The following is an 18,921-nucleotide window of genomic DNA, read 5'->3' on the forward strand; positions in this document are numbered from 1 at the left end:
TTAATGACCACAAAATAAAAGCTTTAAATAAGTATAAGGTTAGCCTCCTAGCAGGTTACATCTACCAGGCGTTAACAAAATGGAATATAGAATTACTAATATCACTGTAGCCAGAGGCTCTTTAAACACAATGGAAATTTCTCAGGGGCAAAAACTGAACTGTAGGACTCAACAGCACCTTTTTGTTGTGTCATTATACGTCAAAGAGGTTGTGGCTAAGTTTTCAAACATACAGTCTTACTTGTTCCATAAAAAGGTACATTTTCTTCTTTTTGTTTTACTTTTTTTTTTCTGATGAGAAACAAAAACTAGTGCAAGACCAAAGCACTGTGCAAAACTGCCATTTCTTTTTTTTTTTTTTTTTTTTAGTCTGAGCATTTATACCCAGAATGTATCCAAACCCCTTTTAATCTCCTTGGCTGGATTTATCAACCATAAAATTTTCCACTCATACAAATTTTTTTTCCTGCCAACAAATGGTAACCACTGACTTGATGTGTCATATGTGTATATATACATATAAGTAAGTATATGTATAAATATGATCTGCTCTTAAAAAGGATGCAGGATGTGTGTGCATCACACACATTGTCTCCGTGGGGCGCACACACAAAACACTTGAGTTCTGAGATGTTAACTGCAGTGCCACGAGACATTTCTTCCAGAGTGGTCACTTGATTGTTTGCATCTTCACAACCGAGACCAAAGCTCGGACCTCCAGCACTCTGGGAAATCTCTGGCAGCCCTGCAGATGTCTACTGTTCCTTTATCCACTAAGCACCAGGCCCTCCCAGAGAGAAGGAAAGGTGACCCAGGAGCTCAGGGAGACTGTAGTGGACGAACAACCCAGGAAGGACAAGACTGACTGTTCAACGCTGTTAAAGAAGCCAGTACAGAGGATGTGCCATGGCACAAGACACATGGCTTTCTTATTCGGAATCTGCAAACGCCCACACAACCCATTCACCCAACAGAAAACCAAATGCACCAGTACGTAGGCTTACAAGTGCCGATTGCTCTTAAGGACACTCTCTTTAGGGTTTAACAAGACAAAATTCCTTTCAGAGAGAAGTATGGAGGAGGGCTGAGAGGGGGTGGGTGGCTGGGGGCATGCCTCTGAAGGTAGAGTATGCAGTAGGTCACCTCTCTGAAAAGTGGATAAAGCAGCTTTCAGGTCAATGCAATAGGTATACACACAGAGCCAATTCTCTATCCTTACTAAAGATATACAGTACACGTGGTTCAGGCCCCTGGGGGGCCTGTAGGTTTTGCAGCAACATACACCTGCTGGGGTTGTGTTTAAGTTTTGTGGGTTTTTGTTTTTGTTTTTTTTTTTCCTGTCTCTGTCTCTTTGTTTTTGGTACAGAGCGTGGCTGCCCTCAGACAGTCTCTGCTCTTTCTCTTAGTCCCAGATAGGCAAGGAAGGAGTGTTTGGGCGAGGGGATGCTGGGAGGTGCAGTCTGAGGCCGGGGAGGGTGGAATGTGAGATCCAAGTGGTTCTTGGGGTACAACATTGTCAAGGGAATGAGATGGGCAAAATCCGAGTTCCGGTACTTGTCAAAGCGCAGAGGGGAGCCGTTGAAGGCCAGAGCCCTGAGCGCCAGGTTGGGCTCCGAGCTGCTGCAGTGGGCAGCGGTCAAGGCCACAGTCTGCAGAGCCTGTGAAGCGGACATGACCGACAGGGGAGACAAGAGACTCCGGGCGCTGCCCACTACCAGGAGCGGGGCCCCAGGGCCTGCTGGCTCCCTGGGGGCTGACCCCAGCCCCTTCTTGTCCTCCTCGGGGCTGTCCCCGCTCTGGTGCTTCTTTACATGGCGGCTGAAGACGAAAGGGTGTGTGGTCTTGAACAGGCACTCTCCGCAGCTGAAGGTCTGGCGGGGGGCGTGCTTTAGCTTCTTGTGCAGGTTGAGATTGTCCTTGCGCTTGCAGCTGTAGCTGCACTGGTCACAGTGGAAGGGCCGCTCCCCGGTGTGCACGCGCACGTGCTCGATGAGCTTGTTGGCGGTCTTGGACAGGTAGCCGCACTGGTCACACTTGTAGTGGTTGCCCAGGCGATGCTCGCGGGTGTGCGTCTCCAGCTCCAGCTGGTTGGCCTTCACCGTCTGGCAGATCCGGCACTTGTACTCCATCTTGTAGTGGGTCTTGAGGTGGCACTCCATGGCAGCGGGGCGGTTGGTGGAATAAATGCAGAATGGGCACCTGCCGGAGGAAGCAACGCAAGGGAGGGTCAGCCTGGAAGGTATGGTGGCAGCCACATGTCTCCCTCCTCACCAGCCTGCCCTGGCCCGCCCAGCCCAGCCCTGCCCTGCCGTCTGTGGCAGTGCAGATAGCTCTGTTTGGCTTCCACTGCTGACAGCACAGTCCCCACTATGGGGAGCTCCTCCGAGGTCCACTCAGTCTGTTCTGGGGCTCCTGGCTGCAACAGCCAAGGCCAGTCCTCATGAGGGGAGCAGAGATGTGCCAGGAGAAAGTAAGCTGGCCTCCCCTCCAGCCCCACCCGGCCCCTCAAGGCCCTCCCCACCCCCCGCAGGGCATGGCAGAGGTCTAAACCTCCTGACCTCCCCTCTAGATGGGAGCAACACAAAGAATCGACTTTTCATGCACCACACCAAGCACACGCAGAAAGGCTAAGAGGTTTTAAAGAACAGCTTATAGGGGGAGAGCTACCTCCAGCGAACAGAAAGTCACAGGGGTCAGAGTCGTGCTTATTAAAGGGGTGTTAGGATGAGAAGGCCTGTGTATGTCCCTCTGTGTACAAGCGTGTGTATGCACACATGTGTGTACACATATGTGGACTCATAGAACATATCTCCTAAAGCCTGGTTCTCCATCAGGAAAGGAAGGTGAGGACCATGTTGGGGGCACGGGGTGGGGGGAGAGGGAGCCCTCCTGACAGCCCCTCTACTCATGAGGAATAAGGAGGCAAGGGTAACTGCCCTCTGAAGCTTGAAGACATTCTCGGTGAGGCGCAGAAATACTAGTAATGCAAGTGGATCATGAATTCTTGGAGCAGTTCTGACATTTTGTTTGCATTCTCTACAGTGCTTGGGAGAGTCCTCAGCATAAGCACTCAGGACGTGCTGACTCATGATGAGCGGTCTGAACAAGAAATTTAAGGAGATTCGGGAAGGGTGGGTTTGAGTCCCAGCTCCATCACCTGATCGGGCTCTAGGTGGATTTCCGAGGACCAAGCCTGGGCCTCCCTATGGCTCGAATTCTCCATCCTTTGCAGTGGGATACACTACCACCACCCCTACCAGCTGTCCAGAGGGGCCACAGGAGCAGGGAGAGCGTGTTTACAAAAGCTGCCGGGCTTCTCTCGTGGAAGCTGCCAGGCTGGAGTCGGTGGCTTATATAACTGTAGCGTGTTTATTCTCTTTCCAAAAAGAATGCAGATGCCCAAGTGGCTGCCTCAGCTCTGACTCGGCTCCTGCAGGGCAGGGCCCGGGAGGGGACTGTCCTCAGAGGGTTTGGAGAGGTGTTCAGCAGAGCCCAACACAACCAGGTGCACCGTGCACTGCCTCCTCAGCGCCAAGCTCGCCGTTAGCTCTTGAACCTCAGCTCACAGAAGAGTGCACACGAGAGAAATATAAAGCCCATTCCCAGGTCAGGTGCACACACAACCCCTACGCCAAGCTGGGCCTTACCTAGAGGAGTCTGAAACTCACCACTGTCCTGAGCTACGGCAAAAGAAAAATAATAGTATAATCTTATTTGATCAGGATTATAGAGTACAAGCAGTTCCCATCACAGAAAAGCAATCGAGGCATCGGCAGTCTGTTTCACATTAAGGACATTTCTGTGACCCATAGCTCATCTTTCTTTCGCTGCTTAGGCCAAGTGCTAATAAGGGTTTTCCGTGCTCCCCCTATTTATCTTAAAGACACTCTCTCAGGCAAATTAATTCTCTGATATGGCAAAGGAAACGAAACAAAACAAAACAAAGACTCACTGTATAGCCAGAAGGCATTATCAATTTTTTCAAAGTATTCTTCTACTTGGTCATCCTAGAACATAGACTATTACACGGGGGACGGTTAGCACCGCACGGGGAGTGTCTCGTCCCGCAGAAGAGCATCAGAGTTCATTGTGCATTCTCCCCAGTGGCTCAGAGCTTGGGACTGCATAGGTATCTGAGGAAAGGTGACTGGCAAAGCCACAAGTGGCCAGGCCCGCAAAGTAATGGGTGTGACTGGGCTACCGGGAAGGCAATGACACTAGTCCATCCAGAGAAAGCAGGGTTCTTCTGTTTTTAATGAAGAGGACACAAATATTTAAAAAGGGACAGTGGAAAGCATCCAAATCAAATTCCCATATAAGCTCTTGCTAGGCATTTCCCATCTACTGGTGGAATGGATTATAACCACCCGCCCCCTTCCCCCCAGCCCCTCATCCCCTCCCACCTACCCACCCCCAAGAGTGAACCAAAATGGAATCCACAGTGGGTACTGCTTCCTGACTCTTCTGTTCTCGAGGAGGACACCCTGACCAGTCAGCCCTGCACCGCCCCCAACTCTGGGGTCCTCCTGCTCTCCTCACCCATTCAGAGGACAAACAAATGCCTCTGGCAGGTTGTGAGCTTCAATGATGAAAATGGTTTTAAAAGAAGTTTTTCCTCCCCTGGACTAAGTTAAAAAGTAATTTCTCATTCTTCTACCTATGTAACATTTCAGCTCATAAATGAGTCATTATGCCTTGACAATTGTGTCTTTCTGTGCCCAAGTACATATGCTTGTCTCTCTTTACTACACCACAGCTGCCTTGTGAACAGGACTCTGATTTCAGAATCACTGGGAAGATTCGATTCTCATAGCACTAGGAACATAAATTTCCTGAGGGTGGAAATTATATTTTACCCCTCATGTGCCCTTTATCATCTATGATCAAGCCAGACACACAGAATGTGCGATAAGAACTGACTGGTCTCATCTGAGGCCAGAGGGCTTCTTGCAAATATTGGTGGAGGAGGGTGCTTCTTGTAAAGATCTTTCAGGAAAGGCATCGGCATATCTGCAGGAAGATGCGAAGCACGTGATGTCTGCATGAACACCATTGCCTCCAGCCTGGTCAAACTGGTAGGCTCCCATTTTGGGGATGGGGTGGTCGTAATGCTTACTGAAAAGGTAAATTGTATGGCAGGCCATCTAAAAAAACAGACATGGTGAACTTCAGTGATGGTGTCTGGGGATGCTAACCCCTGAGTTCCTTTAATAAAGTCTGAACAAAACTCAAGCAGAGTAAGATGAGTGTGCGCTTGCATGCTAGGCTGATCCCACATCTCTTCCTTGTCCTGACCCTGGGGTACTTGTGAAATGGCCTCTCCTGCTAGGCTCCTCACTAATTCCCTTCATACCAACCTCCCCCTCTCCATGACTTCCAAATCCTTCAGGGTAAGAGTGGGGCAGGACGGGGGAAAGGGTGTTTAATAACAACGCAGTAAAAGGTTCTGTACTTGCTTTCCTTACTTGAGCCCACCGGTGGGGACAGTGTGGCATTTCTTATGCTCCAGCAGCTGTTCGGGAGTCTTCATGAACTTGTGGCACACGTCACACTCAAACATCCGGGTGATGAGGTGTATCTGCAGATGGCGCTCAAACATGTTCTTCGTCTTGCAGACAAAGTTGCAAAAAACGCATTCGAACCCTGGAAGGACCGAAGCTGGGTGTAGAGGTGCAAAGGGCAGAGGGATAGGAGGGCAGGAGTGGGTTGAGTTCTCCCTTCCTCCCACTCGCTGCACCTCCCAAAGACATACCCTTTCAGGCACTGCATCTCTGTACTCAAAGGAGTTAAAGATAGCTTCAGAGTCAATGTCACCCTCTCATCCTTCCACCCCATATTTGGGTGCAAATCAAGTCAAAAGAAAATGCACGTTTCTGGTAGTACACATTCCACTGTATCCTGGACCCAATATCTGTTTCTCAACATGGTTCCTCTCCAGGTATTTTCTTAAGACAGAGTCACTTGAGAGTGGGCAGGGCTGAGCAGGGATGTCTAGCACCTCTCTTACCTTTCTCTGGCTTTTCCTCGCTGTTCAGTGGGGGCTGGCTCCCAGGCACAACAGAGATGACCAGCAGGTTGTTCCCACCCTTGGTTTTCTGAGAGCCGTCTGAGTCGTCTTTGCTGTTGGCTGAATCACTCAGCGCTGACAGGGAGGATGAAGAGGGACTGTTTGACTCACTGGGGGTCTTCCTGTCTTCCCCTGAAAAATGATAGCAACCCAGATCTGTTAGTTGAGATATGAAAACCCCAGATTGACAGTGGAGGGTGAGGCAGTTGGGTCTTAGAAGTGCATCATTATTCTGGGAGCACAGGTCAAAGCTGCCAGCACCCCCTGCTCCCCCAGTGCCCACTGGGATCCCAGTGCTAGTGCACCTGTGGAGATGGCAGTGTGGTACTGTGAGCTACGAGCAGGCATTCATCCATTCAACAAGTGTCTATTGAGAGCTTACAATAACTAAAATACAATGATGATAATAGCTAAGATGTACTAACCATGTGACCAAGTGCTGGAAACTATCTTATGCTTTAAATGCAATATCTCATTTTATCCTCTCAAAAATCTTAGGGAGGAGGAAGGTAACGGAGCAAAAAAGCATAGGCTTAGCATGCATGAGGCCCTGGACTCAACCCCCAGTATCAGAAAAAAAAAAAAAATCCCATCGGGCACAGCTATTATCACCCCCATTTTACAGATGAGGGATTGGAGGTACAGAGGGGTAAAGCTGACCCAGGTCACTTGGCTGTTCAGTGCTGTACAGGAGGTGTGAGCTCGTCTGATTCAGCATCCATGCTCCTTAGCACACAGCACTCTCCAGCACACAAGACTGTCCCTCAAGGTCAGGCATCCACAAGTCAACCGGCCATGACAACCACTTCAGTTTCTACTCCAGCTATCAGAGACTGGCTCTGACATTACTATCGAAGCAACAAAAAGAACAGACAAAATACATCAACCAACTGCACTGGACATGAGGCAATGAGAAGAGTGGTCCCCGAGAGATGAGCCCTATTACTGCACAGCTTCCTTCCCTGAGATACTTATGTTACAGGCTACAAGGCAAGAAGGGAATACCTGGGATCAGCCTGATGGTCCCTCTGAGTGGAGGAAACAAAGCTGAGGATCTGGGGAGATCAGTATGAACAGACATTGCAAGAGAGAGAATTACAGAGCACCTAGCAGCACAGAGAAAGAATCCCAGAGGCCTACTGAGGGTCCCCCTGCCCCCACTAAGTGTTTGGCACAGTACGCATCAGAGTAGTGTATGAGAAAACAATCCAGGATTGAAGGAGGGAAAGCCGCTTACTGTCAGTGAGGTCAGTGCCTGGCCTTCACACAGGGCTGGACACAGTGCCTGTTTCTACTAGCCAGATCAGAAAAATACATAATTCACAGGACGGTAGGTAGAAAACAGGAAGATCTTTTGTTAACGGGTAATAATTAGCCAAAGATACAACAATGCCTAGTGATCCAAACCTGCCTAACAAATGAAAAAAGCAAGACCCAAAAGGACCAAAGTTTCCAAGTAATTAACTGTAACCTAGAACAAAAGACAATAATACTTATAGGAATGTAAGATATTGAACACCCAACACAATAAAATCATGATGTCGCATATGCAAACAAGCATTATCAGCCATGCAAAGAAACAAGAATCACAAACCACAAATGGGGGGAAAACCAACTCTTTGAAACTAATCTGGAACTAGACACTTGCTAGAGTTTGTAGAAGAGGGTATTCTAAGTATATTTTTTATGTTCAAAAAGTTAAGCAGAGACAAGGGAGATATGAAAAAGAATCCAGATCAAGTTTCTACAGATGAAAACTACAATGTCAGAAATGAAGACACAGTGATGGAATTACCAGCAGATTAGATCTAGTAAAAGAGAAGGTTAGCGAACCTGAAGATAATAGCCATAGAAAAGATCTAAGGTGAAACAGAAAAAAGAATTTCCTAATGAGAAGAGAACATGGGATGCTTGAGGAGGGTTAGTGTAAGTCTAGCTGGAGTCCATGATGGGGAGAGTAAGATATAAAAACACTTGAAATAATCAAATATTTCTAAATTTGAGGAAAACAATAAGCCCATAGATCTAAGAAGGTCAATGAACCCCTACCATGATAGACACGAAGGAATGCACATCAAGGGACATCCTTATGAAATTCCTCAAAGCCAGTGGTAAAGAAAAAAGCCTTAGAGCTGGGTGTGGTGGTACAAAGCTGTAATCTCAGCACTCTGAGGCCGAGGCAGGAGGATCGAGAGTTCAAGGCCAGCCTGGGCTACCCGGCAAGACCCCATTACAAACAAACTGATAACAAAAACAAAGAGTAAGGAAAAAACCCTAAAAGCAACCAGAAGAGTAAAGACATACGATGTGTGGAGAAACAAAGAAAGGGTGACAGCAGACTTCTCACTGGGAACAATGCATGTGAAAAGACAGTGAAGCAACATTTTTAAAGAACTGGAAGATTAACTGTCAGCCTGGAATTTCATACCCAGTGAAAATACATTTCCAAGAAGAAGGCAACTCTCCCTTCCCCCAAAAAGATGATACTAAAAAAGATGGAAGAACTTGCATTGTGAGAGATGTTAAAAGAAGTCCTTGAGCAGGAGGAAAATGGCTCCAACTGTAAAAATGAACCCACAACAGAACAAAGAGTGCTGCGAAGGACATGTATTAGGTAGATTTATGTTTTTATTTTTACTTAAGTATCTTTAAAAGATAATAAAAAAGTACTTTTGTCTAAGCAAAAATGACAACAGTGCACTGTAAGGTTTGCAGCACACAGCTAGGTCAATTTGACAACAATACTATAAAGACTGGAAGGGGAGAAATGGAAGTTCACTGCTGTGAGGGTCTGGTACCACATCTGAAGTGTTATAATCACTTGAGGTGATGCTACAATAAATTAAAAATGCACACTATAAAACCCAAACAACCAGAGAGCTATACATTGCCCTGTAGTAATTAGGAGGTGAGAGTGTGTGCACTGGTCAGTTGAGAATGTCAAGTTTCCAGTGATGATAAGTAATGTTAAGTCCACTTTATTTCCTGCTACGATGGCTTCTGTGATTTCCCTGAGGTGGGATGATGATGGAGGGGGCCATGGAGTGGGGTGGACAGAGATTCAGGTATACTTTGGGCAGGAAGAAGGCTAGAAGACTGAGGATTTAAGAAAGAGAGAGAGAGAAAGAAAGAGAGAGAAAACCTGCAAAGCCAGTGGAAATGGGAGAGACTGTCATGTCCTCCATTAGCTACTCCAGAAATGCTGAATTTAATTTGTCTTCAATGCAGGTTTCCCAGCTCACCTGCTGCCCACGGTGCTAATGTGGTTATGGTCAGACAACCGACTGTAAAAATGGTACCTTCTCACTCAGCATAATGACTCTCTGCAGACCTCCATGTCATAGCTGCTCAATTTACTGACAAAAACAAGCTTTTATTGCTGTCGGCACCACCGAGCCAAAGTGGTCAGGGATGCACAGAGAGATCCTTCTGGGCCGTGCACATTGTCAGCACAACTGTCAGGGAAATTCCCCTTCCCAAATCCTTCAAGGGCTGGTGATGTGAGGGGCCGACCCCACACCCGGGGCCAGCAGTTAGCAACATCAACTCTTAATTTGTAAGCACTGCAAATGGGGAGGGGAGGATCATTCTCACTTAATGACTCCATGCCAGTGTCATTTGTAACCATCGCTTGTGAGAGTATAATTGCATGGTGAAGTCAAAATGTTAACATCATTAACTGGAAGAAGTTAACCAGAATGGCAAGAGGCGTAAATGAAAGGCGAGCACTGGCCAAGTTTGTTATGTTTGAGAATCTGGCTTTCTTTGGCCCTGAACAGACGTGTCATGCATCATTATGGAAGGCGTCAGGGTGCAAGTTCTCAGGAGAGGATTGGAGCCTGCAGAATTAGGTGTGTGGTGCCCTGGCAATAGCAAAACAGAAAGGATGAAGACTCTGCCAGGTGTCTTGTGGGGCTGTCTGAATAGCAAGCAGACGGAACAGAAACTATCCTAGAGTGAGTTTCTGGAGTCACATCCTGGTTGCTGACCTTGGATGGAAAAGCCTGCCTCTGTTGAGTCTCAGTTTCTCCATTTGAATGTTGTGGTGATAATAGTGTTTCACCTCCGAGGGTCCCTGCAAGGCTTAGATGAGACCCAGCATGCAAAGGTACAAGCCAGGGGCAGAGAAAGAGTTTGATGACTGCTATGTGTGGTGACGGAGAAGAGAAACAGGTGAGGCCCAGGCTGAGCCAGGCCTCAGCACTATGAGGGAACAGGTGACTCTGCCACTCTGGGAAAGCTTTTTCTTCTACAGAGGCTATGCCAGGGCCTTGTATTAGTGACAATGCTCTTGCCAAGTGAAGTGGCTGGGTCTTTGGTGTGCAGGGAAAAGGTGAAAAGGACCAACAGAAATGACCACCTGTGTGCTTGGTGCCAATGTGAGCCTTTATCTCTGCTTCCTCCATGGTGACGAAGTCGCAGGCAGTGCAGCAGATAGAAAACATCCACTGCTCCTTGTCCACGTGGAGTGACATGTGGCTGACAAACTGGACATTGAGCTCGGTCTCAAATCCACACACATGACAACTAAGCAAAAGGAGGAAAGAAAAGAGGGAGAGAGAAGAGTGAGACTTCATTTTTTTGGGGCAGTACTGGGGTTTGAACTCAGGGCCCCATGCTTGCTAGGCAGGCACTCTACACCTTGCACTCCTCCACCAGCCCTAAGAGTGAGACTTCGAAATGTGGTTGCTCACTTAGATAGTACAAACGAAATGGTAAGAGTTTTGCAAGCATTTTCTCTCCACCGAAAGGTACTGCACTAGAAAATTCTGCCTTCTGGAATGCCTTTGGAGTGGTCACTGTGCCAAAAGGAAAAGGTACCAGCATAATATAACAATTCCATACATGCTATATCATTCTAAATAACCATAAAGCTAATTAAAAACTGTAGACCCCAGATGATTCCTTTGGGCAAAGAGCTTGCTAGGCAACGTTGCCAAGATATTTAGTGGTGTTGGTCCACTGATAAACTTGGAGTGTGCTGACTTTGGAAACCTTCCCATGTAGCAAGGAAGCACTTACAGGTTGTCCTGTGATACCCCAAGAGGCAGCCTTGTCTGTGACAACTGATAGAAGCCACCCATCCACAGGGATGCCTTACCAAAACAAGATTTCACCAATATCTGTAAGGTGAGACTTATTAGATGCTGAAAGCTGGAGTCTTAGGGTGATCAGGGCAAATACTGATTCAAGGTTGACTATGAGACAGCATTGCAAGGACTGAGGCACAACACAAACAAGGCACATCAGCTAATGCCTCCGGGTCATTTCCATGGAATTTGCAGATTTATTTGTCCTGCACTTCTTAGGCAAGCCAGTTGCTCAGTTACAAAAGAAGAGCCACAGCAACCGAAACAGCTAATCATCCCCACAGCCCTGCCACTCTCTGCAGCTCCACTCCACAGAGCCACTTCCAACACCACTTCTCTTTCAATTAATTAGACTAGGGCCACCTGAGCCAAGATAGGTGCAGGGTTCGATTTAAGAGAACATATTAAAACAAAAGAATGGCAGTGATGTTCGGAAAGGGCTTTGTGACATGTGCCGGAAGCGAGCTTGGGAACAAGGAGCCTGAGATGCTCCAATGAGTGGCTCTGAGCTCGACTCACCTGTAATAATATGGGTGTTTCTTCCCATCACTGCCTTCAGAGGTGACGGCGCTGACAATGTCCTCCGTGTCTGTGCTCACCAGCTTCACAGAGTGGACGGTCAAGTGCTGGTTCAGATTCGCACGGCACTTAGCAGCATAGGGGCACAAGTGGCATTTGTATTTTCTTTCCTCTGGGGGAGAAGGAATAGGAAAGACCCAAACTCTTCTCAAAAAAAAAAAAAAAAAGACAACCCCTGGCAAGAGCTCACTTAAAGACACCAAAGAAAGGATGGGTCAAGTGTTCTTTCAAGTGAGGTCAAGGGTCACATGATGTAAATATCTGAATTTATACCTAGCAAGCTGCTTCCTTGTTAGTTCTTCCAAGGATAAAAAGGGCTACCAGAGCTTTGCGTCTTGAGGGCAAGATTTGGTAGAGAGTTTGAAAATTGGGGTTTTATAGTGACCAGACCAAATGTTAATTCAAGGCTGAAGACAGAAGCAAAACGTCACACTGTGGGGAACAAAGGATGACACGGCCAAGAGACAGAAGAGATGGAATGCAATGCCTTCTCAGCTACTTCTTCAGAGCTCTTGGATTTTACTTTTGCGGGTCTCTTCTTGTACGATTCTGCTTTTTCCTGGACAAAGGGAACCCCACAGGGGCTAAAAGGATACTGTGTGAGAGTGAGCGTGTGTGTGTGTGTGTGTTTGTGTGTGTGTGTGAGCATACATGGGCTTGTGCCCTCAGCCCAGGAAGGAGAATGGAATAAGCATTCAGAGAACTAACTGGAATACTAGAGACCCCATCATTTTCCCTAAGCTCCAGGCCTGGGTCAGCCAAGAAATAAAAACTAATGAAATTAAAGAGGAAAGAAAATGACTTGTATAAAATAATTTAATTGGAAATTTTCATTCTACATAAATAAAATAAAGAATTTCAATTAATTTCTTAATGGAAATTTGCTCATAAAACTGACTAACGTTTTCAGGATGGTTTCCAGAGTGGCATTCTGAATTCATTTGATTAATCAAGCAAATTAAAGTACTGGGAGCAGACTTTGCCTTCACTGCACAGATTAAGGTAGCGGAAGAAGCAAAGAACAACTTCACTTTCTAATATCTACCTGGTATTTCTGGGCTTAACGAAAATACCTGCCGTGTTTACTTCACAAGGAAAAACATGAGGGGAAAAAAGTGCTTCTATGCGAGGCACAGTGGCTCACACCTGTAATCCTAGCTCCTCAGGAGGTGGAGACTAGGAAGATCAGATTTTGAGATCAGCCCAGAAAAAGTTCTCCAGACTTCATTGCAACCAATAAAAAGCTGGGTGTTGTGGTGTGTGCCTGTCATTCCAGTTAAGGAAATAGGGGGATCCCAGTCCAGGCTGAGGCCCAGGCATAAATGTGAGATCCTATCTCAAAAATAACCAAAGCAAAAAGTGGCTCAAATGGTAGAGTGCGTGCCTAGGAAGCACAAAGCCTTGAGTTCAAACCCTACTATCACCAAAAAAAAAAAAAAAAAAAAACCAAAACAGTATCGTCATTATTACAGGTGGCTCTCAATACCTGAAGGGTGGTGGGATGAGGGGAGCAGACCTACAGTGCAGGTGAAGTAGAATCCTTTCTTAGAGTTTTTGCTTTTATATAAGTAAGTGAGGATCTTGAGTTCTGCTATTAAGGTTACACTTTCCACATAAGGTGACTGGGATCTTTCTGTTTTTTCTATTTTTTGGAAACATTTAATAATGTTGGAATTTCCTCTTCTCCAAAGGTGAGAAAGAACTCACTTGAGAGATGTTTTGGAGCTGATGCTTTTGTTAATTTCCTTTGGTAACTGACTTATTCAAGTGCTACCTGCCCCTTGGGTTGATTTTGGTAATTTTGCTTAACTGATCTACCATCCAACATCTCTGCTTTTTTCCCTTTTCACCGTGGGGTGTCCTTATTCTCCAATAATTTTTTAGTATCATCTGGACTGATGGTTAATTAGCCTTTCTTTTTCTACATTTGAATGTATTTGCTTCTTTTTTCCTTTCTAAACCAGGCTTAAGGAAAGCTGTCTAGACTGTGCTGTTCTTTTACTAATGCCTTATGATGAGTACCAGCTCCCTTTATTCTTTCTTCCCTAATTAAACATCTCACTCGACACACTTTCCTCTGATTAGAGCCATAGCTCTTTGCTTTGTTGTAGGTATGCAATGCTCTTTTCATTCCTTCTAGATGCTTAATACTTGAATTTTGATTTTTCTTTCTTTTTAACTGGTCCATTTAAGCAGGGCATTTTATTGATCCTCAGTTTTGTTAATTTTTTTTTTTTTTTTTTTGCAGGACTGGGGCTTGAACTCAGGGCCTTCACCTTGAGCCACTTTGCCAGCCCTTTTAGTGGTGGATAGTTTTGAGAAAGGGTCTTGAAAACTATTTACCTGGGCTGGCTTTGAACTGCCATCCTCTTGATCTCTGCCTCCTGAGCAGCCAGGATTACAGGCTCAGTTTTGTTAAATTTCATTTTATGCTCAGAGAATGTGGCCTACAAAACTTCCAGCTTTTAAAACATGTTATAGTTTTCTTTGTGTATATGTATATGACTAAATTTTGTCTTTAGTGGAATTTAAGTTTAGGAAGATAAGAAAAAGAAAAAAGGTCAACATTATTCGTATTATACCAACACCCCCTGTCTTGCTTCCTTTAGTTTGTGTGATGAACTCAACTTTTAATTGGAACTTTTCTTCACCTTTTTTGGTGACATGGCCTCACTAGGTAGCTCGGGCTGGCCTTGAACTTGTGATCCTCCTGCTTCAGTCTCCTGAGTGCTGGGATTACAGGCATGCACCAACATGCCTGGCTTTGATTATTTGTTTTTGTGTTTCTTGTAAATAAGATATATCTGGATAGAGAGATAGTCCTGGGGGTTAAACTCCAGACTCCTGCTTGCTAGGCAGGCACTCTACACTTGAGTCATGACCCCAGCCCTTTTTGCTTTCATTGTTATTGGGACAGGGTCTCTGTTTTTGCCTGGCCCAGCCTGGACGTCCTATTCATGCACCCTTTGTAGCTAGGATGACAGGCTCTAGCCACCGCACCCAGCTTCATTGGTTGAGATGGGAACTCCCTAACTTTTTGCGAGGCTAGCCTCAAACCTCGATTCTCTTGATCTTTACTTGCTGAGTAGCTGGGATCACAGGCATGAGCCATCATCCTGGCTTAATATCTGTACATTTTTAAAGTCTGATTTTCAATGTGATAGCTAAAATACTTGATTTTATTATTCTATTTCTTTGGTGCTGAGGATCAAGCCCAGGGCCTTGCACACACTAAACATGTGCTCTACAATGAGCTCTCCCCAGCTCTGTTATTTCCATCTTGCTTTACAATTACTATTGACCTGACCTTACCTCTTCACTTGTTTTTGCTGATTACGATATATTCATTCTCTCTTCACTCCTGGTTGACTCCTTTGCCTACTTCCCTCTCCTCCACCCCACCCATCGGAGTCAATCACAATATGTCTCCTATCATAGGTAAAGAAAGACAGAGACTGTCTCTTCATCAAGGTAGTGTTTTCCCACCACAGTAAGATGCAATACACAGATGGGGTACAGCCCTATCCCCAGCATCACTACGATGAGACCAATGCATTCTTCAGAGTTCAGCAATTTGACCTGGATGTGCCTGAATGTGTACTTTTCTCATCTGTCCTACCTGAACTCAATGGACCCTTTCAATACAAATGGAAAAAGCTTTCCCAGGTTCTTATTTACACACGCCAGGTAACATGGCCTGAAAAGGTAAGGAGGGACAAGTTTGCACCACTTCCTGTCACTACCTGTTCTCTTAGAGAAACTCAGCTTCCTGCTAGCACAGAGGTTAGTGATGGAGCGCGGGCCGGCTTGGCAGCTGTGGCCCAACTCACCTGTGTGCAGCGAGAGGTGCCGGGATAATGTCTGCTGTCGGCCAAATACCTTCCCACACACATCACAAGGGAAGAGCTGGTCACTGAACTTCCACGATGGCAATCCGTTTCCTGCCTCTAGGACTATCTTTTCTGTTTCTGGGCCAAGAGAATAAGGCGTTATGAGAAGCAGACAAGGCAACACGAACCCATCTCATCGGAGTCAACGCTGAGGTCTTCAGCAGAGGCTTCCCCGAAGCACATGGCCAATAACCGCAAACTGTCTTCATTTCCTGCCTCTAAGAAGGTCACTAAAGGTCAGCCAACCCAATCCCCTAGTGGTTTGACAGCACTGTGCCCAGAATACAGTAGGCACTCAATAAAACCTTGTTGAACAAGTGAATGGTTGAGTGGCATGTTAAAATCCCAGATGTGTAGACTCTTGCTAAAAGACAGTAAAGTCTCCTAAATTCCACGTTCCAGTGTGAAAACACATGGTTCAGTGCCTCCAGAGGCACTATGTTCACAGTCCTGTACGAAGAGAAGTTTTGTCTTCTAGGTTGTGCAAATCCCTCACAAGGAACTTGCAGTAAGCAGACTCAGGGTGACCACTGCATATGGCTCCATATAAAACTCCCTCACGCAAGACAGCACCGATAGAATGTCCTGCAAAGGCTCATCACGCTTGGGAAAACAGTGAGCACCAAAAGTTAGCTACACGTAATTCACAGCCTTGAATGAATCATCCTCGAAGTTTGTATTTTTTCATAGTCATCTGTAGGATTGTCGCATCCACACTTACCTTTTCTCAATGAACCATAATGGATCATACAGACACCCCTTCTCCAGTAATGTAAGGAAACAAGTGACAGACACAGCACCAAAAAGAGGAAAGGGGCTATTTTCAAGGGGACACTTGCCCGGGCCTCACTTTGAAGAGTGTAACAAGCAGTGTACTGAGTTACTATCTTGCCCTTTACCTCAGTAAATTACTGTGAATTGTCTTAAAGCACAGTAGTACACTAGAGAACTCAATTTTTCATAAGATCCATGCAGACAGAAATGCTCAGACTGCCAGTCAGAGAACAGCAGAAGAAAAAACTTGATTTTACTCAATTTGGCTAAAACTGCTCTGATACAGGCTTCTACCTGTTTTTATATGAGTCAACCAGATCGATGTGCACTTGAATGAAGACTTGCCAGATAGGCTAATCTGAGGAAAAATGAGACAAATACGAATACACATTTGGAGAGGCCAGAAAGGGGGAATGATGGTGAAATTGCAATAATGTTTACCGAGAGGCACCTGCCAGCAATCCCGACACTGATAAAACACATTTATTGATTGGTCTGTTTGTTAAAACTTAGCTATTTGGGCCTTAGGGAGAAGAGTCAGTTGTATTAAAGCAGAAATGTGTGACTAAAAACTTCTATGAAGTGAGGGGTGGCACTGTGGGGAAAAGGGAAGGTGACAAGGGAGGTATAGGCAAGTGTACCTTCTGAAGATAAGAACCACTCTTGAATGACTGTCATTGAGGCCACGCAGTGGACATTGCAGCCACACAGCAACGAGAGGGGATTTTAAGTAGTTCCTTTGAAGTGTGTAATCAAAATAGCAGCTCTCCAAGGAGGATGATAGTAATAATTATAAGAAGAGGTCAAGTGGGGATAGGGTCTTCAAATACATTCACAAGAAGGAATTAATTGGGTCACAGATACAACAAGTAGGTGCGATTAAAAATGAAGAAGTCTCTTAATAATTATTTCAAGTATTAGTTATGTATTTGAGAGTAAAGCATCATAAAAAGTCCAGGTCCCTCCATGGACTTAGGAAATGACAGTGACTAGATTGTGCTAAGTGAAGGTGAGGCTGCTAGAGCGACCATGAGGTCACTCATGGTGGGCCAGACCCAAGCCTGGCCCAGAGATCGCTCCTTCATCCCTCCATATCTGCATTCCCTACAGTGACCTGTTTTCTTTTTACGTGTAGGAATCAGGAATCCTGAGCCATCTCAGCCTCATCCCAGAATGTGACCTTGGGATCACGCCCGGCTGGGGCTGGGGTGGAGGGGCAGGGGAAGAGGAGGATTACTTTGATGACGTAAGTCCTGACAGGCCAGCCCTGCTCCTCTTTTCATAGAGCAGAAAGGAAGGCTGGCAGTGCCACATTCTTCTACCTTTCCTGTTCATGGTGTCACCCAAATGCCATGTGAGAAACAAACCTCAGTCATTTTTGTGCCCTTCCTGTGCTGTGTATCAACACATCCACGTAGTCACCAAATGCTGTCTATCTTGCCTCAGAGATCTTTCTGGAATCTGCTACCTTAAGTCATCATCTCTACCAAGACTGTGGTAAACCCTCCACAAACACCTCCTCGCTAAGTGAGTCTCTCTCCCTTCCAATGGCCCCTCCTCACTCGGGTTCCAGAAAGATCTTTCCGAGGTTCAAATCCGAGGCCCAACTCCTTCCTGTGGCTTCTGAAGTCCTTCACGGTCCAGCTCCAGCTTCCTGATTCGCTCTCCAGCACCCAAATGCTGGCTAGAGAGCACGCAGGGCTCTGGAGAAAGAAGCCACTTATTTCCCTGTAAGATGTCAACATTTTTAAATCAACTTTGCCACTGAAAGCTCCTCCACGCCATCACTTCTTTTGTGCAACAACCAGACTCATTTTCAAGGACTTTCTTGGATTTCATCTCTTTGATGAAGGCTTGAGCTAACTCCCCAGTTTCCCCAGGTGGACTCAGTCTTCCCCTTCTCTGCCCCAAGCACCGATATGAGCACTGGCATCGGGTCACTTTCCCTGTCACTTGTTTACGCACTGTTACAATTTGGATAGTCAATGTCCCCCAAAGGCCCGTTTGACAAAGGCTTGGTCTCCTGGTGCTCTTGGGAGGTGGTAGAACTTTAGAAGGTGGAGACAGGTAGAAGGAAGTTAGGGCACTGGGCATGTGACCTTGAAGGGGATACTGGGGCCTTTGCCCCTCCTTTTTTCTCTGCTTCCTGCTGCCATGAATTAAGCTCTTACCACATACTCTTTGCCATCATGTGCTGCCTCACCATAGGACCAGGAGGATAGGGCCAAATGATCATGTACTGGAACCTCTGAAATTGTGAGCCAAACAATCCTTTCCTCTTTTTAAGTTGATTGCCTGAGGTATTTTGCTATAGTAGCAGAAAGCTGACTAACACACGTATCTTCTATATCAGAAATATATATAATAAAAAAAATATAAAATAAACATATATATATATATACATATATAAAGAAAGGATTAAGAGAGGTGAGGAATAATCATGATCCTTATTTTATAGTAGAAACTAGAAATTTATTAGCATTAAGGTCTACCACCAGTTCAGGGTGAAAAATAAGAGTAT

General features: G+C 45.8%; 1 protein-coding gene across 9 annotated transcripts in view; it reads right to left on the bottom strand.

Moving 5' to 3' along the window:
- Positions 1-235: 235 nt before the first annotated feature.
- The window catches only part of Znf827 (zinc finger protein 827), a 159,230-nt gene continuing 140,544 nt past the window's right edge, over positions 236-18,921 (bottom strand). For 2 of the 9 annotated variants that reach the window (XM_074041232.1, XM_074041231.1), the window contains exons 9-14: positions 15,567-15,704; positions 11,677-11,848; positions 10,428-10,594; positions 6,008-6,199; positions 5,466-5,658; positions 236-2,199 (exon numbers count right to left, since the gene is read on the bottom strand). In XM_074041232.1, coding sequence (XP_073897333.1) covers positions 1,380-2,199; positions 5,466-5,658; positions 6,008-6,199; positions 10,428-10,594; positions 11,677-11,848; positions 15,567-15,704 — 1,682 coding nt within the window. In that variant the 3' untranslated portion in view covers positions 236-1,379. Of the gene's footprint in view, positions 2,200-3,647; positions 3,681-3,952; positions 4,247-5,452; positions 5,659-6,007; positions 6,200-10,427; positions 10,595-11,676; positions 11,849-15,566; positions 15,705-18,921 lie in introns of those variants that run through there. The other 7 variants (XM_074041235.1, XM_074041236.1, XM_074041239.1 and 4 more) reach the window with 7 other exon arrangements.

The sequence above is a fragment of the Castor canadensis genome, chromosome 9 (genome assembly GCF_047511655.1).
Source record: "Castor canadensis chromosome 9, mCasCan1.hap1v2, whole genome shotgun sequence".
NCBI classification, from domain to species: Eukaryota; Metazoa; Chordata; class Mammalia; order Rodentia; family Castoridae; genus Castor; species Castor canadensis.